The 27,399-nt window shown below is 38.1% G+C and overlaps 3 protein-coding genes across 4 annotated transcripts; 1 reads left to right on the forward strand and 2 right to left on the reverse strand.

Annotated features, from left to right (window-relative positions):
* Positions 1 to 2,287: 2,287 nt before the first annotated feature.
* Positions 2,288 to 3,489, forward strand: LOC129777125 (coiled-coil domain-containing protein 134-like). Its single transcript, XM_055783203.1, has 4 exons — positions 2,288 to 2,430; positions 2,529 to 2,781; positions 2,853 to 2,974; positions 3,026 to 3,489. Exons 2-4 carry the CDS (start codon positions 2,538 to 2,540, stop codon positions 3,434 to 3,436), a joined length of 777 nt encoding a protein of 258 aa, XP_055639178.1. The 5' UTR covers positions 2,288 to 2,430; positions 2,529 to 2,537; the 3' UTR covers positions 3,437 to 3,489.
* Positions 3,437 to 4,171, reverse strand: LOC129777126 (nuclear cap-binding protein subunit 2). Its single transcript, XM_055783204.1, has 2 exons — positions 4,014 to 4,171; positions 3,437 to 3,945 (listed from the first exon to the last, which is right to left on the reverse strand). The coding sequence occupies exons 1-2, from the start codon at positions 4,071 to 4,073 to the stop codon at positions 3,523 to 3,525; spliced, it is 483 nt and encodes a 160-aa protein (XP_055639179.1). The 5' UTR covers positions 4,074 to 4,171; the 3' UTR covers positions 3,437 to 3,522.
* Positions 4,172 to 11,316: 7,145 nt separating this feature from the next.
* On the reverse strand, positions 11,317 to 26,857 carry LOC129779651 (meckelin). 2 transcript variants are annotated; one of them, XM_055787243.1, is made up of 9 exons: positions 26,815 to 26,857; positions 26,482 to 26,707; positions 17,698 to 18,428; positions 13,303 to 13,935; positions 12,968 to 13,249; positions 12,764 to 12,910; positions 11,953 to 12,708; positions 11,661 to 11,748; positions 11,317 to 11,600 (listed from the first exon to the last, which is right to left on the reverse strand). In XM_055787243.1, exons 2-9 carry the CDS (start codon positions 26,693 to 26,695, stop codon positions 11,356 to 11,358), a joined length of 3,096 nt encoding a protein of 1,031 aa, XP_055643218.1. In that variant the 5' UTR covers positions 26,696 to 26,707; positions 26,815 to 26,857; the 3' UTR covers positions 11,317 to 11,355. The 2 variants fall into 2 exon arrangements, with proteins under 2 accessions (XP_055643218.1, XP_055643217.1); XM_055787242.1 differs by having other exon boundaries at positions 26,482 to 26,855.
* Positions 26,858 to 27,399: the final 542 nt, after the last annotated feature.

A 27,399-nucleotide genomic window follows, 5' to 3' on the forward strand; every position in this document is an offset into this window, starting at 1 on the left:
CGAAACAATTTAATCTTCGGCACTCTAGCTCGAAACAATTCAATCAATCCTGGTACTGTGTTATTTGAGAATCCTCAAACCTCACACTAGGAACATAGCTTTAGAAAAAAAATCATTAGCGAAAACACAGCATAAAATTAAAATCAATTTATGCAAATCGACATAAATCATAATTTCAACATATATAACGGCTCTAACATATACCGTTTGGGAACATGAAAACAGCTGTTGCCAATGCTACACAACTGTAAGTACCACTGTACCCACACCGTTGCCATAGAGAGTAAACAGGAAAATTTTCAATCGCAGTGAGCATAAAACATTACCTCAATTTCTTTTCCACTTCAGCTCCACTTTTATATGTACTTTATTTTCACTCACAAAACGAATTAAGCGAATTTTAAACCTTTACCTTAAGAAAAATCCTCTTTTCCTCGTCGCCAATTATAAAGATTCCAAAAACTTGTCTGTATGATGGGTCACACATTCAGTTTATTCAGTCAGATAAAACTTGTTCTTTCTTCTTCGATAACCTTTTCTGTCTGACGTTTTTCCGCTCCTCTTTCTTCTAGGCTCCTTTGATCCACTACTCGTCTGTCATTTACACGCATATCTGAAAATATACCGAATTGTATTATAATATACTTATATTGTAGAATATAATAAACTAATCATCCCTACAGCATCACATAGAACTTCATATTGGCAATTGTATTCTCAGCATCACCCCACGGAATGTGACACATTCCATGGGAGGCGATCAACTTTCCCGGAGTGACTGCGCCTTAATGGCGAGCGCGACCAATTCAAAAAAGCTTGTTAAAATATGTGTTGATGGCTTTTCTTCGTTCTTCAGTATAATCCACGAGCCAGTGGCACCCCAACAGGCGCAAACACCGATTGATTGGAAATGGATCGAGAAACCATAGAAAAGCTGTCACAGCTCCTTCTATACAGATGGTGATGACCTAGAAAGATGAGAGGTAACAAATAAGTCATTTAGCTATTATATTTGTTGTTGAGAGGTAACTCACATCATCAAGCCACTTAATCCAGAGTCCACGGAACTCGCCAGCGTTGAGAATGTCGGGAGCTTCCACCTCGCACATTTCCGGCTCGGCACGGTTTTTTCGAATAACGAATTTGGTGTTCTTCCATCCACCGTTGAATCGATTGCATGTAATCTTAAACTGATTTCGCCAAACAAAAATCATATACCAATTTATCTACATGCTACAACTTTGAGATCATTGCTGTCCAGCTTGAGTTTCAATCAGCTGCGTTTTTGTTTTCCTTCTTCGAGGAATTGAAACATAACCATGACAACGTTAGGAACTATTGAATAACAAATCCAAACACTACCGTTCCACCAACATCAGACGTCTTCTCTAGATAGTGTCAATTACGAGCCACCTGTCAATTCCACCATCTTGGTGTAGACGTTGTCAGGTTCCATGGGGTGATGCTGAGAATACAATTGCCAATATGAAGTTCTATGTGATGCAAGTGGTACCTTTGTTTCGGCCGGCGGAAGTAACGTCCCTCCGAATGCTATTCCGGTAGGAGAATGTGAGGACGGAGAGCCACTGTTCGTCGGTCGTGTATCGTACGAGACAACTCAAACGGTCGGTGAAGTGCAGCCGTCACATGGCACTTGATACGTTCCATACGGCGGACAGGAACTGGCATTCGACGATTATGATTGTTATATTATTACAATTAGCTATTAAACACACAGAACGATTCGTCATTCGGTTTAAGTCATCACTGCTGCCTTTACACATTTGAAAAATTACACACCAAAAGCAAGAATCTCGTGGGAAGCGAAGATCCTATTTACCGTACGTATTGGATGATAAGTTTTATCCGGGATAACAGAAAGCTGTAATAAAGCTAGCAGTGTGTTTTTCAATAGTACATAGTTGAAATTTATTTTTCCTTATAACACGCCTTGAACTCACTCAGAACTCACATAGCAAGCTCCAAAATACGTTTGTCCGGAGAAATTTCGTTGACGAAAAAGCTCCAAAGTGTTTTAGTGTTACTTAGACGCGTTCTATATTTGTAAACAAATTCAAACATACGTGAGAAGCGCTGAACGGCAATTTACGCAAATTACGTTTTACCTTCCACTTCACTTTCCTTGGTGTCAATTACGAGCCACTTGTCAATTCCACCATCTTAATTTATCGCATTCACATTTCATTATCGAGGTCCCGCGGCGGTCTGTCATTGCAAAATCCGCGCGGGAGAGCCGTCCAGTGTGTTCTTACGCTAAAACGCACACCAACAAACCGCCGCATTCATGAAAATGAAAACGTTTTTTTTTTTATTACAGAGTCAGTTTGCAACTAACTCAGTTTAAAAACGAATTCGCTATAATCAAGCATCTCTGATTCAGAAGTTGTTTTTCGAGAATAATATGAACTGGTATATTTACAGTTCTTTTTTTTATTGTAATCAATCTATAATAATAAATCTATGAAAAATAATAAACGAAATTGACAACATATTTTGTACTCTGACAGTTTATCGTTATGTGTGCGCATGCGGGCAACTTGCGAAAGAAATTGTTTCGATTGGCTTCGTTTAGTACAATAATCATTACGCGAATGGATAGCCGCCTTGTGATCTCGAAAAAAATGGTGCCTTCGTCGCAATTCGTACTTATTCTATTTGGAATATCCTGGTTGTTCAGTTCCTTAATTTCAGCGGTACCATTAGCTTTGGCTGACGAAAAACCGAAGAATCGAGATCATCTGATAATAACCGAGAAACTTTGTATCCTTTACTCAACACGAAAACACTTATCAACTTTCGTTTCTAAAAATCCTTAACTGTAGAATATACAGATGCGAAGATTTTTGAGCAAAACAGGGATCAACAGAAAGCTTATGTGGCCAATGTCCTCTCTACTTATGATTACTCTACTAGATATAGCCTGCTGAACAGGACTTATGAAGAGATAATACAGGTGAAAAATATATTTTGCTTATCAATTATAATTAAGGCAATTAATTTTCAGATTCTTCAAGAGCACGGGCCGAAATTGCGTGAAAATAACATCACGGCTGCCATGGAATTTCCCAAAAATCACACCGTAATGGAACTAATGGCTTTATATATTGAAAACACATGTTTCTTTGGAGAGCTTATCCTTCATATGCCGAAGATATCCTACAGAATTTTGAAAACTGTAACGGGCTGGCGTGAGCTCGTCCTTGAAGCGCTACGTTATACGCGAACCTTCGTAAATATCGTTGATAGTAAATCAATGGAATTACTAGATTTGACAGAACAGGAAATCGACATAAGCAAGCGTCTGCCATACTTCATCAATCCTTACCGGGATCACAGAACAGCTGGTTTGAGAACGAAACGTCGTAAAAAGTTAAAATTAAAGAAAGGACCTCATCTAACAAAATTAGAGTTGTGATAATTGGAAAACTGTTTATTTCATTGAAATCGATATACATAAGTCTAATCCTAGTGTTCGTTTTTAATATTCGCAATCCATCATAACTAACTCTCTCGCATATTGGGTGGTCCTAGCTGTCCCAATTGAACCATTTTACCGTAACCGCCACGTCCAAGATCGTGATCCTGGCGATACTCGTCTCGCACCTGTCCGCCAGTTTTTCCTCGACCGTATTGTCTTCCCTCTACAAATCCCGCATCCCAATCAACACGGACAATTCTATCGTCTAGCCTGGTGCCATTGATATATCTCATTGCATTCTCTGAATCTAATCTGGTATAGTACTCCACGAAGCAAAAACCACACGGCGTTTTCTTAAATTTATCCAAGCCCATGACGATACGCCGAACATCGCCACAACGCGAGAACAGTTCGTGTATCTGCTCCTCGGTAGTGTAATAGCTCAGATTACCAATATACAAGGTGGAGGTGACTCTGAGCAACCGCTCCTGTTCATGGCGTGACCCCTGTAAAATATTTGTTCTCAATTAGCTCCTCTTTGATCAAAACCTTAATTTGTTGCCGAAAAACTTACTTTAAAATGCTGATCTCGGTATTTACTAAGCGCAAGGGAAGGCGTATGAACGGAGGACATTTTTAACGTGTATGAGGGTTAGCGAAAAAGTTTGTTTACTGCTGTCTGTCAAAACAGTCAAAACAGATCAAAACTCAAGGTGGTATAATAAGGTGGAACTTTATGTCAGAACTGCTGTTCCAGAGAAGAGAAGTGGAACTTGAGAGAAAAAAGTGGCAACGATTTGTGGCAAGAAAATGTAAACAGTGAAAAAATTGACAGATGGATTGGGATTAAGATGTCTCTAAGAGGGTGGGAGACATCATATATAAGGTGGGAGGTTCGTATATAATGTTAGCATCATCATGATAAACACGGCGAATGGGATAGAAATTATGAACTGAAAATTGAATAAAATATACATATTTTAAAACTCCACAAACGCTGAAACGCTGTGGACAAATATTATAATGCATTTTTATCGGCTTATGTATAATGCATTATCAAAATAAACCCATATGTATTTTAATCATAACTTGCTGTTCTATTCATAACAACATTTATGGTCGTATTCCACCAATGATGACAAATGTGTAATTTACGAATGAAGCTTCGCCATAGAAACTGAACATTGAAAAAAAAAAATTAAAATGTGGTAAGAGCATCAGTTGATATATTTTGAAGCATTCTCATCGGAATAAATTGAATGATACAATAATTATACGACTAAATAATGTATGTACGCTTAAAAAACAACTTAAAAATATGATTTCTGAATAAATTTCTTTTTTTTTCAGTTTCGAACACACCCCGTAAAAAGCCATTTTTTTAATACCCTCTGTTGGTATTGTACCTAGAATTTACAAGGTAATGAAACGTTAACGTCAATTAGTTTTTAGTAAACAGCTTTTTAGCTGCCGGGGAAATTAACACCAAACTATATACTATATATATTCCATGCTAATTATTGTTCGTAATTGTTCTTTATAGTTTTCATTCAAGGGCGCTACATTTTTTTATATTTTTTCTCGAAAGCTGAGGATTTTTTAGACAACATATCCAAAAATGTGTCCTTCTTCGTTTTTAAATTATGATTTTTCAAATTTAACCGATGGTTCAAAAAATCATGTTTCTCCTTTTTTCCAAAAATTACGTTTTTCAAAAATTCATAACTTTTGATCTACTGAACCGATTCAGATAATCGACATAGTTAATTCAAGTCAATAATTTCACACTTGCAAAAAATTATTTCTTTTATTTATAAAAAAACAGATACAATTATTAATCACGAAAACAAAATTAATTTTTTTCGCAAGTGCAATATTTTTCCAAAAAATTCTAGGCTTTAATTTGATATATCTATCATCTGAATCGCTCTAGCAGTTCAAATGTTATGAATTTTTGAGAATAGGAAAAAGGGGAAGAAATTAATATTCCGAACTATCGGTTAACTTTAAAAAATTATAACTCAAAAAAGAAAAAAAGAACATCTAATTTTGAGTTAAAAATCCCTAGTTTTCAAGAAAAAATATCGAAAAATATAGCGCCGTTGGTCCCGAAACCATGTAAACTATAAAAACGGATACAATCAAGAATTACAAGAAAAAAAATTCAAATTTCTTGCAAGTTTGACATTTTTTCCAAAAAAGACTAGCTCATTAACTTCAATTTGATGTATCGATAATCTGAATCGGCTTAGTGGTTCAAAAGTTATGAGTTTTTGATAAAAGTCATTTTTGGGAAAAAGTGAAAAAAATCGAATCACCCCAGCAAACATTAAATAAATCGTATAACTTTGCATATGATAAGTTACATATAAATTCGTATCAAATCACAATCGCATAAAATATCAATCAAAATATCGATCATGTATATCTAAACTCGCATAAAATGCAAAAACACGATTTTCCATGTCATCGATGGATTGAGTGGTAACATTGTCGGATCAAATCGCATATCAGTCCAAAAAGCATCGCATATCGTTATATACGGCTTTATATGCGTACACAATATGGCATATACGTATATAGCCTCCACTTTTGCGTGTATATACTAGTTATATGCATCATATATCATACAAATGTGTCTTGGTTGTATGTATATCGCCTCCAATTATAGCTATTCATACGACTTAATGTTTGCTGGGACCCAACAAAAAAATAATACAGGTTCAATATTTTACCATAACGAAAACAAGCTACCAATTTTCACGAAAATCTGAAAACCACTATATCAGTTTGGCATGGAATGGCTGCAATAATACTGCAATAGTTCACAAATTTCAAAGTTCGCGTTTTTCTTGTTGTTTTTCATGTCTTTTAGTGCGGCCATAATAATAATTAAGATTACTGCATTTGGATTGATGGTAGAAAATATCATTAACTTCCTTGAATAGTGGATGTGATATAATCCACTTTATATATGTATATATATTAATAAATATTTTCAAACGAATACATTTGTCAAACAAACTGCAAAACTAAATACTTTTATACTGAGCCTTAATTTTTTGATTTTAACGTTCAAAGACTCCTCAATAAATGGCAAAATGGCATTGAAAAACTGAGTAAAACTGACATACAATTATGACGGATGATTGCTTCTTGATAGACGCGTGCTCCAACTGGCGAACTGCCAATTAAAAGGCACTCCAACTAAAAAAGCGCTATAAAACTACTATAAAACTGTGAAAAATATATAAAAAATATACGAAGACTCTTTTTGTCGTTTATGAGTTTGTTTTTTTTTAAGTTACTACTAGGCATGTTTGCGGATTAATAGAAAGATATGATATGTTGATCCTTGATATGAGAATGAAAGTTAACAATTGGAAAAAAAATTCATGTGAATGGAGACGATTTTTGTGTACAGTGCGTGGGCCTTTTGCTGATTAAATAAGTAAGATTTCTTCCAAAACGTCATAATTAAATAATAAAACGTCACCATTGAGTCGATTTCAAAAATCGTAATATCAAATGAAATCTTATTCTTCTATGAATCAACTTCAATCTGTCATTCAAACAAACTCAAAAATTAAATACTACATAAAAACTTTAATTATAAAGTTTAGAGAATTTGCGACTTAATTTTCTACAATTCGCTCTTTCACACCAAATTTCTATCTTGTCGCAATTTCAAACCTCTCAAAATGATAGGTCAAAGAACGAAAAGCAGGAAAAATTAACAAATAATGGGGGGTAAATAATAAAGCAAAGGTAATCATGGATTTTTAATAGATTAATCTCATAAAAATATTGAAAAAAACATTCCTTTTTTAATTTCTCTTTCAAATTTTGATAAAATTGCACTGAATAGTAAAATAAGGGCAATATTAATATTTGAATAAACTTATGTAATTATAAACATGTTTATATAAACCTTCCCATCTTCTAATTTTTCATTAAAGACCTTGCGTCAAGACAGCTAGAAATCCATACACTCTCAAATCAAGTGTGCCTGAAAAAATTATATTCTTCACGTAAACAAGCGATGAAAATATGGACACTTTTTAGTCAGTGAATTGTATGGAGTTCCACTGCTGTGGCTGTTCAGTCATTACTTGAGTTCGAATTGACAGCGACCAAACGAACGGCTAGAGTTTTCCGAGAAAGAGGATAACAAATGGCATGCAATGATGAGTGCATACCGCTATGTGTTTGTTGCGCATAAACGTTGGTTTTGTTTACGCTGTTGGCATCATTGTTGTGTTTCGGTGACTGCTGCAAGTTGTTGTCTGCATTGCTGTTTTACGGAACGTGAGGGTTGTTGCTGTTGCTGCTGGGATTGGCAATTCAGCGATTGTGGGAGCTTTGCTAGTGGATATATGAAAGGGTCACTACCGGCGGGCTTGTGCCGTACTGCTCTAAGTTCCATTCGCTTTGGTGGAATTAGTCGTTGGCGACCCATTAGGATTAAGTGATAGCGATACGCTGTGGATATCCATGCATATCGTTTCCCGGCGACTGCTGCTTTAGCTGGAGACTCACCTGATCGTACGGGTTGTGAGACACAACAGCTAGTTCGATTGAAACCGGCCCAGCGTATGTATATGTTGGTGTGGACCGCTATGTAGCATAAAAATTAGACCTGCTTTGTTTATAAACAAGAATAGTCGCTGTCATTTTTTATCCCCTCTCGCATCTTCCATGCCTTATCATCATACTGTCGAAAACGAACCACCTGTCAATTCCAGCTCCTTGATCAAAATAAGGCGCGTAGAAGTATATCCTAAGGTGGGCCAACTTGCTAAAACCACTCTTCAGCCATCTTGGAAGTCTACTGTGTTTTGTTTGTAAACAAAACACAATACGCTAGTGCCGAAGCTCGCTCCTGATCAGTCTGTCTCTTTCACGCTTCAAGGAAATAATTCCCCTTCTGCTTTCTTCCGTACTGTTTTCATATACCGCTCCCCTAAACAACTTAGTGACGAAACGGCCTCACCTAGTCCCATAGACCCGTTTTGGATCAAAACTGAATGTATCGCGATATCGAATGTACAGAGTCGACATCTATAGAAGTTTTGAACTGGAGAGAAGAAAAGGATCAGTTTAGTACACCCGAAAGCAGTCTTACATTGGAATAATTGAATGAAAATGATTGCTTGATGTTATTTGAAATACGTAGTTAATAATTTTCATGTGAATTTCCTAATATTTTTGATGAAACCTTTTTATTATAATATAAAACAAAAATGAGATATAAATTTCGCTCAAGATGTTTCAATCACTCGCGAAAACCTGCTACTTTATTATATAAAATACATATCACACACGTTTTAGTTGATTTTCATTCATGATTTTTCATTTTTAAAATGCTTATTTCAACTGAAAATCAATGTACCCCTTTTGCTTCACGCCAATGGAACACGAATCTTAAGGCTGATTTAGACCAAGGCGCTTATATCAATGTATAACAGGTGAAGCAACATCATCACTTCAATAAGAAGGGGATTACGGTTTGTGGAGCGGGGGTTGTTTGTTTTGTTATTGCTAGGATACGCCATTTTTGCATTTCCACATGCGAGAGTAGTGGATATGAGAATGAAATTCTACAAAATCATTTTTTCTTTTTCACATAATTTCGCGAAACCCGAACATAGTAGGCATCGTTCGAATAAGCGTTGTAGCAGTTTGTAGAGAACCGCCGGCAGCGTGCTGATGCTGTTTGTAAACAATACCGACAGCATTTCCAATATGGCTGAAAGTGCATTTCATATGATTGTTTCACCTGGTACATATAGAGGCGCCTTGATTTAGACCAAGACGGGTCTATGGTACTAGGTGAGGCCGTTTCGTCACTAAGTTGGATAGGGGAGCGGCATATGAAAACAGTACAGAAGAAAGCAGAAGGGGAATTTTTTCCTTCAAGCGTGAAAGAGATAGACTGATCACGAGCGAGCTTGGGCACAAGCGTATTGTGTTTTGTTTACAAACAAAACACAGTAGACTTCCAAGATGGCTGAAGAGTGGTTTTAGCAAGTTGGACCACCTTAGGATATACTACTACGCGCCTTGGGTCAAATAATAACATAACAAGCGACTTGAATGAAGGTGAGGTTATTCAATCGAATGGAAGGGATACAGTTAGAAGAGATCAGTGTGAGTAAAACATGCATATTCGTCAAATCAGCTCATCAGCCCGCGATATTCGTGGGGATAGAAGTGTTGTCAAGCAAGACTGATAGTAATTGTTCGTTCGAATTCAAATGAATGATTTGATAATTTTCCGCACTGAAATTTTAATCTGAAGGACAATGATCATCCTGGTCCAGTGAAACGGTTCGAAAACGAGAAATTAATGGAGTTGTTGGATACAAAACCAAACCAAAGAGCCCAAAAAGCGAAAGATGATCCTACGAAAACAGAGTGAAACGGTGAATACAGATCGCTACCGATAACAAGTGAGAAATTTAAATTTTGCATGGATGAAAAAAAACTGGAATGAGCCCGTTATTGCACCCGCCGTATTCTCCAGACCTGACCCCTTCAGGTTATTTTACTTCAATGGGACGTGCACTTGCGGAGCAGCACTTCTCTGGATATGAAGAAGTCGAAAAATGAATCGGCGAATGGTTTTCGTCGAAACAAAAACAATAAATCCACAATTTTCCAAAGGGGATTACTTCGGATACAAAAGAATGATTGATTTTGATAGGTTGACCATACAGTGGACAAAGATTGTGATGAGTCTGAACCATGGTTTTCGTGAAAAAATTCTACAAAATGGCAAATCGAAAAATCACAAAACAAGTGACAGCTGTCAAAAAATGGTACGCAGATGTCGATCTGTGAAATTTCCGAACAGTCTAGTAAAGATGGCCGTACACTGTTTGCCCGGAGGTCAAATATTTCATATTTTTTGATTTGATATTTGTACAAACACTATTTTGTTTGCCACTCTTCAGTTTTCAACAGTTGTAAACAATATCAAACACTGAACATGGAAAAAATCAACTGAAATATTCAAGGTAACCTAACCATGTATCGACTGAAAAAATATTTTAGGCATCCAATAATTGAATATTTGCTTGTCGTGTTTTGTGTAGAAAATATTTGATCAGTACACGTTGACCAAATTTTATCTGTCGAAAAAAGTCAAATAAATGGCTTCAGTCAAACAGCGTATGAGCACCCTAAGCGTAAGAACACACTGGACGGCTCTCCCGCGCGGATTTTGCAAAGACAGACCGCCGCGGGACCTCGATTATGAAATGTGAATGCGATAAAACATATACGGCGGGGCAGGTGTGTACGGTTCCAAAATCACTGTTGTACGGTTCCTCGTTCGCTACGGTGGCCCGAAGAAGATGATGCGCCGCAACGGTTTTGTGAGAGTAGTAGTGTTTATGCGCTTCTGAAAGGTGTATATAAAGCAAGGCAACAATAAATGTACTATCAGGTGAACCAATACGTGAAAACCACTCTGCGGTCATGTAGCTGCGGATACTCGAATTCCATCCAAATTGTCGAGAAATGCAATATTTCAGACGTTTGTGATCAACTTCTCTCTCCCTCTCGTTCAGGTAAACATCCACTCTTCCGTTTTCCTCAATTCTGTCTTCATATACCACCCCTCTAATCAGCTTACTGTCCCAACAGTTGTACCTTCTACCATATACTCGTCTTGCATCCGTCTATAAAAATATAATAATGGCAGATAGTGGAACCGTCGAAAGCCGCTGAATGTGTTTTACATGAAGCTCCTGCTGCGACTTGTCATTGCGAAAATCGCGCGGTAGCGCCGTCTAGTGTGTTTCCACGCTAAGTGAAGTTTACTTCTTCTGGCTATGTCGGAATGTTTTAGGCACCAAAAAAAGTCTGCAAAATTGTAATAATGGCACGAAATAGGTTTTATAACAACTATTTCAGATAAGAAATCGTTTATCGATTAACGTTTTTTTGGCTAGATTATTTTTCATCAAATAATTCATAATAATCTCGAACGTCTTATAAACTACTCCAACTGCAACAGTTGCGATAATATAATTATTGCTCACAAGTAGCACTAGTAGAAATAAGGCGATCTCGAATTGGAAAAATATCGATTCAATCCCGTAGAAAAGCACCTGATCAAACGAGTGGCCGTTGTCGATGTAGAAGACACCTTTATCTGGAAAGATAAAAGAAAGGTGTTACAATGCTTTCCGTACCTATGCATCTATTCATCTACTTTCTGTTACATAACTCTGCAATTCGCAGTTGAGTAAACTTTCCAGGACACTTCTTTCCTGGATGATGTAGTCCAAGTCTTTTAATGCCTGCAAGCGGACAATATCGTTTAAAACATGGGAATAATTTTCAAATTATGTTTAGGTCACATCCAAATTCAGAAAATATGAACAAATCAGAGAATCCGAATCACGAATAAAATTCTGTTCTATTTTGATCGATTCTGGATAATTAATATATTTTTGAAGTAAAACGGATCTAAATGTATTCTTAATTAACATGGAAATACTTACATGGTCAACAAAAGCTGCGAAGAATCTATTCACGTTATAGTACGTCAATATAGATTTTTCAAAGTTGTACTCAAAGCGTCCGCCAGGTCCATCGATGACGCTCGAATTGCTCATCTTAGCGCTACCAATTAAATGAGTTTGATTAAAATGCTGATGTGGCCCAAAGATGGTAGAGTTTCGCAATGGAGTAATCAGTTTGTTGTAGTATTCTCGGAGGTTTTTTGGCACCAATATTGAGTAAGTCTGCTGTTCTGATCCTGGCAGTAGACCACGATTGCCACAGAGATTGTCCTCCTCCCGCTTGAATTGAAGAATCATCGAGCACATATCGGTGTCGGAAAATCCATGTGGCGATCGACCATGGATATAGAAACCATACGATTCCATGCAGAGAATAAACACGGAGATGTTCGCAATCGAAGACACATCTATAAATTGTTGAATCCCATTTTCTACAAACCGTTCGTGAATCAGAAGATTGTACACTCGTTGGACGAAATAGATCGACGTGTACACTATTATTCCTACCGCAATTTCGAGCACTTTATCGACTTCCCCCAAATGTTCCTGTTTTTCTCGAAAGTTCAGAGAGAAACTTTTGGATGACCAATGCTCAAACCCAAATATAACGAAGGCGCCGATCAGCAGAATAATGTGTGCAAACCAGGATATCTTTCTCTTGGTTGCCAACTCTTGCCACTCGTTGGCAATGAAGTAGTTGCGCCATGCTGAGACACTGTCGCATGAGGGACGAGTCTGTGAAAAGATGGATTTATAATGAGTCTTTTTCCAATTGCTATGGTTATTCTACCGTCGTATTCGATGATATGGAATGAGTGTCGAGCAAATGTGTACGTTGGCCTCCAATACCGGTATCGACTATTTTGGGTCGTTCCCAATCGATGAAAAATATATCTATACCCGCCATCAAGTTAAACGCCCGCACGAGCTTGATGAACTGAAATTGTTTTACAGATTTTTTTTTATGCCAGCTTGATATACATATTTAGATTACCTTGAAACTAAACGCAATGTAGACAAAAATCTCTAGCGCATTTTGAACCTCAACCGGGAGCAACATTTTCATATTTCGCTGTGTTTTGTAGGTGATAAAAACGTGCAGTGAAACGATAACTACTGCAGCTAAAAGAGCTGTTGCTACATTTGAGCAGAGATATACAAGAAAATTGAAGAAAATATCCATATCGTAATACATTTTATTTTGGCGCAATTTGTAGCAAAAAGTCTGGAAGAGCGTCATGGTGAAAGCTAGTAGAATAAAAATTGGAAGAATTATCTGAAAAATAATCATAGTTTATAGTTATTTAAGAAATGTTGAACATGAATCACCTCAAGTAAAGAGTTGAAGCTGTATTTTTTGCTGAAGATTATTTCATATTCAAAATCCACAACATTCTCGAACAATGATTGCTCATCCCTGCGTGATGTGTTCACTATGGCGTACTCAATTTTCAGCAAGGGAACCGCCACTCTATTGGGACTCTTTTCGTGGTCTGGGTGTAGTCTAATTTCCAGCTCTATCCGTCGTACATAACGAACGAAGTGGTATTTTTCTCCCAACATGCTTTCTTCGTAGATCTTGGGCTTAAAGTTTTCATTTAACCCTGAAAGTGGGTCCACCATCAGAAATCTCCTAACCAGCTGCCACTTCCCTGGGTCTGGACTCTCATTATGAGCAAATGCTTTCCGCACTAGCACTGGAATCGATTGAAGTAGACGAGCCTTTTGGTCGTAATAGTCGGCGTACAGATTTAGGAACTCTACTTCACTGAAGTCGTCCAGCAGTCGCCGAAGACCGATACGACAACGGCGATGGTAGCTCTGAGCAAACTTGATCCTCTGTTCTTGACTGGCTGCGTATCGTTCGCACAAATTCAAATCACTTAGTCGCATTGCACGGAAGCTCTTCAGATGGCCATACAAATCGTAGCTTATGATGGTAAAATTTATCGTATTGTTCAGCTGAAAAATAAAACCAGAGGAAGTTAAATTTAAATATAGTAATATATAGGTCACTGCATTGAGCGATAGTGAAGCAAAAGAGGAGTGCTATCGTTGAGAGCTACTACGGTGACCTATGCATCGTTTCGCGTGATACGAGAACATTCCTAGCGCAGGGTTTCCATTTTCTCGACTTTACCCATTTTCAAACAGTTTCAATCCAAGCACAGACCAAAGGTCACGGTATGTATTTGCTGAGTGAATTGCAGAGAATTGCGCTGAAATACACGAACCTAGAGCAGAACAGCGCTTTTGGTCTGCTGTTGGTATCAGCTAATATTTTGACTTGTTCTTACAAAAAAAACCAGCCATGGTGTCGAATTCAAATTATTTTAGTTGACAAATGTTTTCTTTGTTATTTCATGACTTAAGAACAAACATGTAACGTAATTTCCTACATTTTTTAACACGAAATTGAGCTACGTGGCTTAAGGCTGTATTCTAGTCTAGAAATTAAAAAAGAATTTCTTCATATTTCTGAAGTTTAAGCATACAAGGATGTACTCTAGAAAGGATTTTTCGAAAAACCCATTATTTACCGAGTTATAGGCATTTTAGTGATGCGTTATCTAAGCTAGTACGGCCTCAAGTTCTATTGAACCGATTTATTTCAAGTTTATATGAATACAATCTGAATGTATATCTCTATCGCACGAACCAACAAAAAATATTTTTTTTATTTTACTACTTTTAAATAAATTTGAAAAGTAGAAAAAACGTTTCAAACAGCGTTTGTTTCATCAACTGTCGTCATTTTGTCAAAAACATGTTTTTGACTTGTCCGATAATCAGAAGAGCTGAAATCTTGTACGCCATGGCACAACTTTTTTTTAACTCCCTCACTACATTAGCTTGTAACCATTCTAATTATGAGTATATATATTTTCCGTTCAATTTTTGTTTTATTGTTGAAAGATAGATAAACAAATAATGACATAATGGATGCTAAAATATTATGTTTTATTTTTTCGTTGCTCGAAGAAACGTTCTTAATTTGTGCCTCTACACTAGAATACCCCCTTAAGTCCACATTAATTATGTTTTTCGATGATGCAGTGGACCATTCTTATCATGTATTGCAAGAAGCAGCTCAACAACGTTTGCGAGGATTTGATCGCACTGTCGGTAGTCGTGTTCATGTAAATTTGTATCCTCTAATCGGCGAGGTCCACTTCTATTTCTCACTTTAATTCTTCTTAAAAATGACAGAAATATTTATTTTAATATCGCGGGTCACTATCACTATCACACCGAGCAAAATTTCGTATTTTGTAAATCGAGAGAATCTAATCAGAGCCGAACCAGTCCAGGAGGCTATTCTCTTCAACTCATCTTGCACTCGCGCGAAGGGTCGTAACTCGGCATACCAGTTTATTTGTGTCTTTGTTCCTTAATGGTAGGATGCAAAATATTGACGGAACACGGAAAGTCATAGTTATAGTACTTATTTACTTATTGTTTCTGCTCTCCACGCTGGGAGCATAGTGCTTTCGTCAGAAGTTTCCATCCTGGACGATCCGCAGCTTTCGCCTTGATTCGTGTCCAGGTCAAATTTGGGTCGACTCCTTTTATTTCGTTTGTCACCTCCGTTGCCAGGATACTCTGGGCCTGCTTCTGTTGCTATGTCCTCGCGGGTTGCAGTCTAATGCTTCTCTGCAGATTTCAGTATCACTCTTTCGTAATGTGTGGCCGACGACCACTGCCACTTACGCTCCTGGATCTCTGTTAATATCGGCGTCTGCTGGCAATGATGATGGAGCTCGTCATTCGAGATCCAGTTGTCTGGCCTCCAGGCCCGAATTGTTAACCTCAAGCATCGGTTCTCGAAGACCTGAAGCTTCCGCGCATTTTCTGCTGATACACTCCACGTCTCACAAGCGTAAAGCAGCACTGATTTCACCGAACCATGATTCTGATGTGGTCATCCGGATTTTGGTGTTGTGATTAATCTGGTTCGACCTTCATGTCTTCCTTAAACATGTAAAGGCAGCCCACGTCTTCTTGATCCGCGCGCATAAATCGATGTTGGTCCCGCCATCTGACGCAATCTGGCTGCTAAGGTATTGGAGATTCTCTACCCTTTACTGGGCAAGCAGTAGCTACTGTGAATCTGGAAAGCGTGATCGTGTTGACATCCAAAACTCTCTTCTTACTGACATTGAGGTACTTGAAGTACTCCATCCTAATAGGCTACCAAAGAATCCCACGGTTCAGTTCACGGTCGATAGTGCCCACCATGATCTCGTCGATGACAATGTGGAATAGTCGTGGAGAAAATAAAAAGCTTTGCCTAACACCAGCCGCGACCCGGATTGGGTCGGACAAGACCCGGTCGAGCAAGACTCTGCACACAAAGGCCTCTTGTTGCGTTGATATCAGGTAGTCAGGTAGACTAGTTCATCCCAAACTCACTTGCGTCACAGGGCGCTCCAGAGGTTATCGTGATTGAGGCGATTCGAAAGTTTTCTCGTAATCGATGAACACTAGGTGAAGGGACTCCAGGAATTCATTGATCTGCTCGACAATGATGCGCAGCGGGGCAATGTTTACAAATAAATGATGTAAGATTTCTACGGATAGTGCGGGGTCAGCTTTGAGCATCTCGGCTGATATGCGATCGACTCCCAGAGCTTTGTTGGATTTCATGCTTTTGATTGCTGCTTCTATCCCTCGCAATGACAACGCTTCTGTTTTGATGCAAGAACATCAAATGACTTCTGTTTTAACGCAACGGTTATCAACTGACCAGTCGCGTTTTTCACAGGAATCTTAGTATTCATCCTTGCTCCGTTCAGGCGTCGTGATACATCGTAGAGGAGGCGAAAGTTACCGGTTGCATCTCTCCCTCTTCGCTGGCAATAGAGCCAGCCCTCGCTCGCTTATCCAGTCGATACGAGCGCTTTACTTCCAGGTCGAGGCACGATACCGACGACGGGCTGTATCTTTCCTCCTTTCTTCCAGCTGCGCAGTTCAACCAGGTTATTCTCGCTAGTAGCAATGAAGGCGTTCTTGACGGTGGTCCACTGGTTCTCGACGATTCCACCAGAAGGAATATCCTCGACTCGGGTCCACAGTTCATCCACAAAGAACCTTTTCACCTTAGGATCTTCGTCGGCAAGTGTTGAATCGATGACAGAGCTTTACCTCGTCAAGCAGGTTCCGTCTGAACATTCGACTAAAAAAATTCCATGTGTGGAATGAATTGGAATTCATGTCCGCTGTTTTGTGCTAAAAGTCGTTGCCATTAAATCAGTCCATCTTGATAAATTCTAAACGCTTATCTCATAGTCAGTTTTAACATAATTAGTTTATACAGTAAAATGTAATAAAACATTCTGGTTTACTAACCTACAAAATTCAGTAGGCCATCGCTTGCGAAGCCCAAAATAAATTACTTCCGACTGTAAGAGATACTTCCTTAGGAGAGCATAGAAACCGTGTCAATCTCACTTTTTTACTAACCCTATTTTGGCTAGCATCTCATTAGTAGTGAGTCGACGAAGTCAAACAAACCACAATCGAATGAAAACGATCATCATGGTTGGTGAAAATACAAAAAAACGAAAAATAAAACACACGACACGCAAAGCATTTACCGAGCACAAGAGTAACGCGTTTCGATTTTCATTCATAAACTTGTTACTCCGTTTGTTGACCAACGAAAGTGTTTATGGGGCGCGATGTTATGGTGGATGACTATCACAATATGCAATGAAATCTTACCAGATTGGTGGCGTTCGCATCGTAGCTGAAATCTAGATATTTCTCGAGAACCTCGTTGTTATGCTTCCCACGCCGATAGAACAACGGTGGTTTCACCTTATCGCTCATTGACCACAGTTGAGCCTCCTTTCTGTATCCGCCTTTTGACCCCAAAATACTAGCACTCACCATGCTTGGTACGTTGCTGAGACCCGATGACATATCGTAGGTTTGGTATGCATGAAAAATACCGCAGGGAGAATTTCTATCCAAATGGTAGAAACTGAGTACGCATAAATTGGCCATGCGCTGGCAGTGTCGCGTGCTTCGTATTACGTGACATAATACCATTAAGAACCTAATATCTCGGTATACGTTGCTGTTTTGTCGAGGGGTCATTTTTGATGGTTGAAAATTTTGAATATCTTTTAGCAGTGCTTGGGGGAAACAATAGTGCTTCGCTTCGACCTTCCCCATCCGGTCTACGTAAGGGATGGTGTTTTGCTGATTGCAACCACAGATCGTACTTTCGTTTCCAGGAGGATGCGTCTTGCGGTATATTTGAACAATTACGCCATTGGTTTTTGTCGAATTCAGTATGATGATGTGGCGCTGTTTACAGAAATTTTTCACCTCTACTCGCGGTTCGATTTGCTCGAAAAAATCACTCGTGTTACGACATATCGGAGACTGCAGAGAGCTGTCGTAATCACGCCAAGGAACAGAGCGTTCATCGCACGTACACCGAAGATCTGCAATAGATATTTGATGAAGTTGAAAATCAAACAAGATTATATGGGGTGTTTCGGATGTTTAAAACGTTTAATGTTTAATCTTTTTCTATATATATATATATATATATATATATATATATATATATATATATATATATATATATATATATATATATATATATATATATATATATATATACATATATATATATATATATATATATATATATATATATATATATATATATATATACATATATATATATATATATATATATATATATATATATATATACATATAAATGGATTTCTGCCTGTCTGTCTGTTCTTATGGACTCGGAAACTACTGAACCGATCGACATGAAAATTGGTATGTAGGGGAAGGTTTTCATGATAATTTGAGACCCGAGACTCGAGCAAATGAAACGAAATTCGACATGTGGAGGTTTTAGGATGCAATAAATGATTCTATTGTGGTACGATACTCTTCCCCCTTCTCTTAGGGCGGGCTACCATACAAATGAAACTCAAATTTCTGCATTACTCGAGAATTAATCAAGCAAATGAAACAAAATTAGACATATGGAGGTTTTAGGATGCAATAAATGTTACCCTCTTACGGTGGACTGTCATACAAATGAAAAACAAATTTCTGCATAACTCGAAAACTAATAAAGCAAATGGAGCCAAATTTGGCATGTGAAGATTTTAGGAGGCATGAAACGTTTCTATGGTGAATAGACACTCCTCCCCCTCTCTAAGTGGCGATGAGGGGAGGGGTATGTCTTTATTCTGTCATATTTTCTGTATCAAACACTTATTCTATGTAACGGAGAAACATGTTATTTGCAAGTGGTTGAAAAATCTTGAACGAGAATTGCGTCTGAAAATAATCTGATATTATAATGATGAGTTTTGGTAGAAGTACTAAGAATTTTCTAGTAAAAGGTAAATTCAACGGGGTCGATTAAAGATCAATCAAAGGACAGTTCCGCGACTGGACTCATAAACTTGCGCTATGACAGAGTCATTGAACATTTCTTGAGTCCAAACTGTTTGCCTTAAACTAACTCAAGTTTAAAAACGATCCTATTGCTTTCATTTGAACGATGACAAAATTTGGTATAGAAAGAAATTGTGAAACATTTCAATTAGTAAAACTAAGTACTGTTTAAGAAGTAAAAACTCAGGAGTCATTGTTTTTAGCGGTTTTTTCAATCAATTTTCTCCCAAAAATGCATAATAAACTTGATTGTTTCTATCAACCAAATTAAAGCTCTCCTGAAACCGTTCCACCATTCGTTCTTACTTCCGCTATAATTTTGTTTTAGTACCTTGATTGTATTCCAGTCCACTTTGTCCATGCTCGCAACCGATGTTTTGACGACAAAAAAGTGGACAGTGGTCTTAAGTGGGGCCCCTATCTCTCAATCCGAGAGAACGGGTACAATTTAGGAGTTTCGCACACAACTGTGCAGCTAGCCAAGGAAGGCACCTGTCGTCCTACAAGAAGATTAGAAGGCCGGATCGCAACTACAGGCAGAGCACGAGGCTCGTACAATGATCCCGGACGTTGTTTACAAAGTTGCTCACGAAGTTCAATTGCGTCACTATGGACGACGAAACGTAAGTAAAATCGGACTTAAAGCAGTTTCCGGGACAGCAATTTTTACATGTCGGTGGTGAGGGTGAAAATGCCATGGAACCATGACTATCTAGGTTCCCAAAAAAACCTGGCCATCTGTCTCTGCGACTAAAAAACATACATTCCTTCCCTTCATGGCAAAGCAGGAGCTTAAATGAATATTTTTCGGTAGAATATTAATTGAATTGCTCAAAGAAAAGATAAGACGATTTTTCAATAATGATTTCTTCAATTTATTTTTTTTTAGTTTTTTTTGTAATTACATTTGTTTTGTGAACTTTTGTGCTTGCATTCACGTGCCGTCAATAAAAAGCAACTAATGTAGCGGCGGCGCACATTTTTATTATGTCATTGCGAATCCCTCACTCGAAATGCAAATGCAGTGCTCGTTCTACGGACCAGTGCTGAAAATAAACAATTCATTCATTTATTCGCAAAACTTCTCTTCATACGCATATCGCGGGCTGATTAGCTGCTCTGATGAATGAGCATGTTTCATTCATATGGATCTCTTCTTACTGTATCCCTTTCAGTCGTTTGAGCAACCGCATCTTCATTCAAGCCGCTCGTCATACTTTTACTCCTATCGAATGAAGTAGTGACCGAGACTCAATTGACACCCGACGATGCTTTGACTTGTTTACAGAGATAAGACGTCGTGCACAAACTACGTAACGCGATAAGGGGGGGGAGGGGTCGAGGTTGCGTTACTTTCTGTGTATTAGAGATAGGAAATTGCGTAACGAAAGGGGGGGAGGGGGTCCAAAATCCGGATTTTTACCGTTACGTAATTTGTGCACGACGCCTAAAAGTAAAACAGCTGGTTTGAGAGAAACAGCAGGTTTGGCGAGAGTGACGCTAACACATGCGTAAGAGGGCAATAGAAATAGCTCTCCCACCGTCTGCTCTGTGTATGCTTAGCCTATTCAAATGAGAAGAAAAAGCTCTCGTTTGACAATAAACTATTTCGGAACTCAATTGACGAGGTTAACCAATTTAAAACGATCAAGCAATGCTTTCTTTGACGACGAATGGTAGTTTGTATTTTCACCGCACTGCTACGGACGCTAAGGAGAAAGGGAATATTGCAGTTTGAGCTCCGTCTGTTTGCAAGGAATCATTATTTTCTCCTTTATTCCAAAAACGACTTTTGACGTAGGACTACGTCTTTCATTTCTATACCGGGGTGTAAAATCAAAGTTTCGAAAACGAAAGCGTTACGCCGGAGACCGAGATTTTGAGTGTTAATAGCTCCTAAACAACTGAACGAAATGGTATGATAAACACTTCATTCGAAAGATAAAATGTCTACGCGTTCTATACTTGTTACTTTCTGATCCAAAAACTTGTTTCAATAGTCTTAAATTTGCTTTCAAAACAGGCTATTGAAATCACCAATCGGTATATAAGCGAGCGCCACTCGGAAATCCACTCAGTTCTAGTTGAACAGCGATTGGAGTATGTTGTCGCTGTTGTGGTGAAGCTCTTCATTTATCATGAAAGCGCGGATGAACGGTGTCACCAAGAGCCTGTTTGTGCACCTTAGGCCAGTAGGGAATCCATCAGGAGGAGAGTGATGCCACAAACGGTTCCCCGGGAAGATCTCGAAGCAGCCGCTACACACACATACACGCGCGGAATTCTCTCCGTTTGGATGCCATTAAGCATCGAGAAAGATCCGGAAAATAATCTGCCAGTTCCTCTGGGAATTTAAAAATACATTCATGTGAAAGAGTTTATTTTAATGTTTTCTATCCATGTAACAATGTGACCAAATACATTTGGTTTTGTGATTTTTCAATCAATTGCAATTAAATGGATAGCTTCTGAAGATTATTCTTCCCCATCAGTAGGATATTTCCGTATCCAATATTGTATGCGCCCGCAATCGATTATTGCTCAGTCGCCGAAAGTTCCGAGCTCAGAGAGTTCATTCCCCTCTAGTTTGCCTTCCAAATTGCCATCGTAAACCACGCCTTCTCTCGATTCAATCACGCACAAAAAGCATACTTAAGCGATATTCTGGTGGTGAGACGCATTCATTTTTCGTGAGGACATCGACAAGACAACATCGTTCCTGAGGGTGCTGGACGGCGAAATATCGAGATCTGCCCTGAAACGCAAGCAGTTTGTTTGAAACTGTGAGGGAGCACAGAGAAGCCGATCCTTCAGGAGAATAGAAGGTGACCATCGAAGCAGCCGCTACACATACACATACACGCACGGAATTCTTTCCGTTTGGATGCCGTTCAGCATCGAGAAAGATCCGGAAAATAATCTGCCAGTTCCTCTGGGAATTTAAAAATACATTCATGTGAAAGAGTTTATTTGAATGTTTTCTATCCATGTAACACTGTGATCAAATACATTTGGTTTTGTGATTTTTCAATCAATCGCAATTAACAGGATAGCTTCTGAAGATTATTCTTCTCCATCAGTAGGATATTTCCGTATCCAATATTGTATGCGCCCGCAATCGATTATTGCTCAGTCGCCGAAAGTTCCGAGCTCAGAGAGTTCATTCCCCTCTAGTTTGCCTTCCAAATTGCCATCGTAAACCACGCCTTCTCTCGATTCAATCACGCACAAAAAGCATACTTAAGCGATATTCTGGTGGTGAGACGCATTCATTTTTCGTGAGGACAGCGACAGACAACATCGTTCCTGAGGGTGCTGGACGGCGAAATATCGAGATCTGCCCTGAAACGCAAGCAGTTTGTTTGAAACTGTGAGGGAGCACAGAGAAGCCGATCCTTCAGGAGAATAGAAGGTGACCATCGAAGCAGCCGCTACACATACACATACACGCACGGAATTCTTTCCGTTTGGATGCCGTTCAGCATCGAGAAAGATCCGGAAAATAATCTGCCAGTTCCTCTAGGAATTTAAAAATACATTCATGTGAAAGAGTTTATTTGAATGTTTTCTATCCATGTAACACTGTGACCAAATATGTTTCAATCAAGTGCTATTAACAGGTGGTTATCGAGTTAGCATTAACCACTGGTGGGCTTCCAGTATCGAGGAAAATGTGGAAATATCTAATCGTTACTGATAATAATCTGCCAGTTCCTCTGGGAATTTAAAATTACATTCATGTGAAAGAGTTTATTTTGATGTTTTCTATCCATGTAACAACACTGTGACCAAATACATTTGATTTTGTGCTTTTTCAATCAATCGCAATTAACAGGATAGCTTCTGAAGATTATTCTTCCCCATCAGTAGGATATTTCCGTATCCAATATTGGATGCATAAAACCTTGTGCCTCCAACGTAACGCTCTCGTTTTCGAAGTTCTCCAAATATTCATTCATTCAGAATGAATTCAGATTCAACTTCAAACAAATGATCTCTAAATCAACGATAGTCCTACGTCACCCTTGCGGTTATACCATAGATATAACCCACTTCCTGTTTTTTCAAAATTTATAACTGTTGAACTACTGAACCGATTCTGATGATCGTTATATCAAATAAAAGCTAGTATTGTTTGAAAAAATATTACACTTTAAAATATTGATTCTGTTTTCGCAATTGTTGATAATATTTGTTTTTCATAGTTTACATGGTTTAGGGAACGAGGGCGCTATATTTCTTCATATTGCTTCAATTTGATATTGCTTCAATTTAATAAACTGTAAAAAAACAAAAACAATCAATAACTACGAAAGTGAAAACTATTTTTTTTAATTAATTGGCTTCAATTCTGATATGTTTGAGCCTGAATCCAGTAGTTCAAAACTTATGAATTTTTACATTAAGTCCCTAAAATAGAAATGAAAAAGTCAAAAACATTCGGGTATACTATTTTACGATAAGGAATAAAACTCCCAATTCTGAATCTGAGAATCATTATATCGGTTTGGCATGAAATGACTGTATAAGGAAACAAATTGCAAAATACGACCAACTTGTTTATTAATCTCGTGATGGCACAAATAAATCATGAATCAACCATCTTAAGCTGATTCTACAAAACCACGACAGCCATCGGCCTTTCTCTACTAAAGAGTTAAATCTCAAATTTCTTTCGATCTATATGTTAATATGTTAAATGCGTTAAAGCTAGCCATTGTAGTAGTATAGGTAAACCCACGTGTAAAAATGGGGTAATAGTGTTTGTGAGAGAAGAGCAAAGCAAACGTAAATAGATTAATTCATTTATCAGACTGTGTGGCGCGTCATTGACACGAGTCTTTGAATACATTTGAAAAAAATTACAATTCAATACTAAAGTAAATGTTTCGATGAACAATTGCAAATATAAATATATATAAAATGTGCATTTGCATATGAAGTAAAATTCTGATTTTACGCGAGCGTAACATGAGCAAATTTGTAACACATGCGAAATGGGGGCTCTTTTGGTATTAACAAGTTCTTCCGCATAGTAACTAGATGTTGATAATTCTTTTATGTTTTCCTTCGTTGATCGTTTTGTTTTAACATATTCACGTTGGAGAGCCTTAACCCTTCTCTTCGTTGACCGAGGCATTTTAATTGAATGTAATACTTTTCCGTTTACTGTTTTTGAAAGCATAGGTAGCCGTGGCAGTGTTCCGAGCTCTACAATACAATTTTCTTACCCAATGTTAAAGTTGCTAAAACTTACATTATAAACCCATTAAACGTAAAAATAATAACTGTATTGATTTCAACACAATTTTATACTATTGATTTCCATGACTATGACTCAGGAATAACATTTTATTGAGTGGTTTTTATAGCTGTTTCGATGATGTTGTCTGGCATCAGTGTCGAAAAAATAACGATGCTTTCACCAATACAAACAAAATCATTGCCGAAGATTGAAAAATGAAAATTTAACTTTCAGAGCACTTTCTCGAGTTTTCCGACGTTTTTCACTATACAGTGCGACAGCAGATGAAAATTAAATATCTTGTGAGTAATCGATTAGAGTTTGGTTGATATTACTTGATGGGTGTGCGAAAACGATCATTTTCTTCACACTGTTTCGCAAAACTATTGATTTTCAGGCGAGGGGTGAGGGAGGGAGATGAAAGAAATGAGCGCCATTGTGGCAGCCATTTGTGGCTAGCTTCCACCTTCACCTAAATATCAATTCATTAATTCGCATAGAAATTACTTTGCTATTTGGGGGCAAAGTGGTCAGTGGTGGATAACGACTTACAATCTTCAATCTTTGTAATACTAACCTCGAGCAAACCACGAGTAATCGTTTACATATTACTAACATAGTTGTAAGACAAAAATTGTCAAAATATTGGACTCCTGGCCCCGTCAGGCTAACGCCACATGTGACTTAATAAAATATATATTTTGGAAAAAAAATGTTCTGTTTACTAAATCTGATATACCTTATCCCATTCAGCTCTTGAAGGGGTCCCTTTTATGGCTTTGACCCAGGAAAAATATGCTACAACAACTCAACCAAGCCTTAAGGCTGATTTAGACGATGCCAGTCAACGCTCTAGTTGAAGTATCCAGTGAACAGAGAACAGACACTCTGTTCAAGTTACTTGTACCAGTATCGAACAAGTAATTGGCCTCTAACTTGAACAGAGTGTCTGTTCTCTATTCACTGGATACTTCAACTAGCGCGCTGACTGGCATCGTCTAAATCAGCCTTTATTATGCGAAACGTTGTGTTTGTACGTTGTTGTATGTATGAGAAAATTTAAATTACGACTCTAAGTGAATACGCCAAGCTTATTTCATGTATGTACCTACTATTTTAATAATAATTGAAACAAATTCGGAAAAAAGGAATAAATCTATCCCATTTAGCATGATATATGCGAGTGACACCTTTGCCCCCACCAGGTGATCACTTTACCTTCACGCCAAAAGATGTTCGATTTTTAACTATTTTTCTAATGAAGAAAAATATACTATTTCAATTTTTTATAATAAAAGCCGTTTGCTATCTTGTACAACAATAACAAGTTGAGCTTCAATATTCTTCGAAAACCGGGGATTGAAGCGGTATGTGGATGCTTGAAATGGGCATATTCTCTAGGGTGACCACAATGTCCTCACTTCCCCTAAGGTGCCCGTACACTGTTTGCCCGGAGGTCAAATATTTGTTATTTTTTGACAGATAAGGTTTGATTTGATATTTGTACGAACACTATTTTATTTGCCACTCTTCAATTTTCAACAGTAGTAAACAAACACCGAACATGGAAAAAATCGACTGAAATATTCAAGGTAACCTAACCATGTACCGACCTGTACCGACAGGTTCGAAGAACAGACTGAAATATTTTAGGCATCCAATAATTGAATATTTGCTTGTCGTGTTTTGTGTAGAATATATTTGATCAGTACACGTTGACCAAATTTTATCTGTCAAAAAGAGTCAAATATTTGGCTTCGGTCAAACAGTGTATGAGCACCCCTACGTGCATAAATTAATGGAAAAACGGGAAAAACACTCACGATCATCCGCCACTTTCAGCAGCAATCCTTCATCACAAATATTACACTTCAACGTAAACGTATCGAAATATTCACTACTTCTGCAGCTGGTCGGCGTTGTGTAAAGGAACACTTCATTAACGTTGTAAAAGTTTGCATTTGCTTTCACAGAAACACGAGAACCGAACATCAGAACCAGAACAACCTTCAGCAGAATGATCCGAGTACAACACATTTTACATCAACCCTTCCAGTTTAGTATTCGGCAGCAAGAATGATATAATTGATGAGATATTAAAAATATGTCACTAGTTGCCTCTCGGAAATCTGTTACGGAAAAATCCTGGTCTTCACCTACGAAAGTATCCCGATATACTGCCAAGACCAAAGAATCGCTTTTTCCGACTGGGAAGCCAGTGACAAATTGTAGGTCTAATATGATTTGTTTTGTTGATGTTGCTATGGTTATTTGGTACATAAGTGTATGCACCACAAATCGAGCATTGTTATTCTATGCGTATCGGATTAGTTTGTGATCGTGCAGACAAGTGTATTATTTGATATAATAGTAGATGGCGAAGGGGAGAAATTTTGTTTTGCCCAAAATCATATGCTGGAAGCAAAACAGTTGTGGCGTGTTCATGCTTTGCACAAGCACGTGCTGCATGATGCTGTGGAACACAGGTTTGCATGCGACAGACCACATCGCTTCCGAAGGCGGGTCGGCTTGGATCACGTCATCTTGGTGGCTTGGGCCGCCTCGATTCCTTATCCTCGTTAAATGGGGACTTCGCCCCCATTAGTTTGACCTCAGAATAAATGTTGTCTGTAGGGTTATCCCACATTAATAGAAATTAGACCCCTTCCAGTTGATCGACTGATCTGAAATTTGAAATATACCTTGTAACCCGAGACGGTCGGGTCTGAAGGAATGGGGTG

Source organism: Toxorhynchites rutilus, chromosome 3, assembly GCF_029784135.1.
Source record: "Toxorhynchites rutilus septentrionalis strain SRP chromosome 3, ASM2978413v1, whole genome shotgun sequence".
In the NCBI taxonomy this organism is placed as follows: domain Eukaryota; kingdom Metazoa; phylum Arthropoda; class Insecta; order Diptera; family Culicidae; genus Toxorhynchites; species Toxorhynchites rutilus.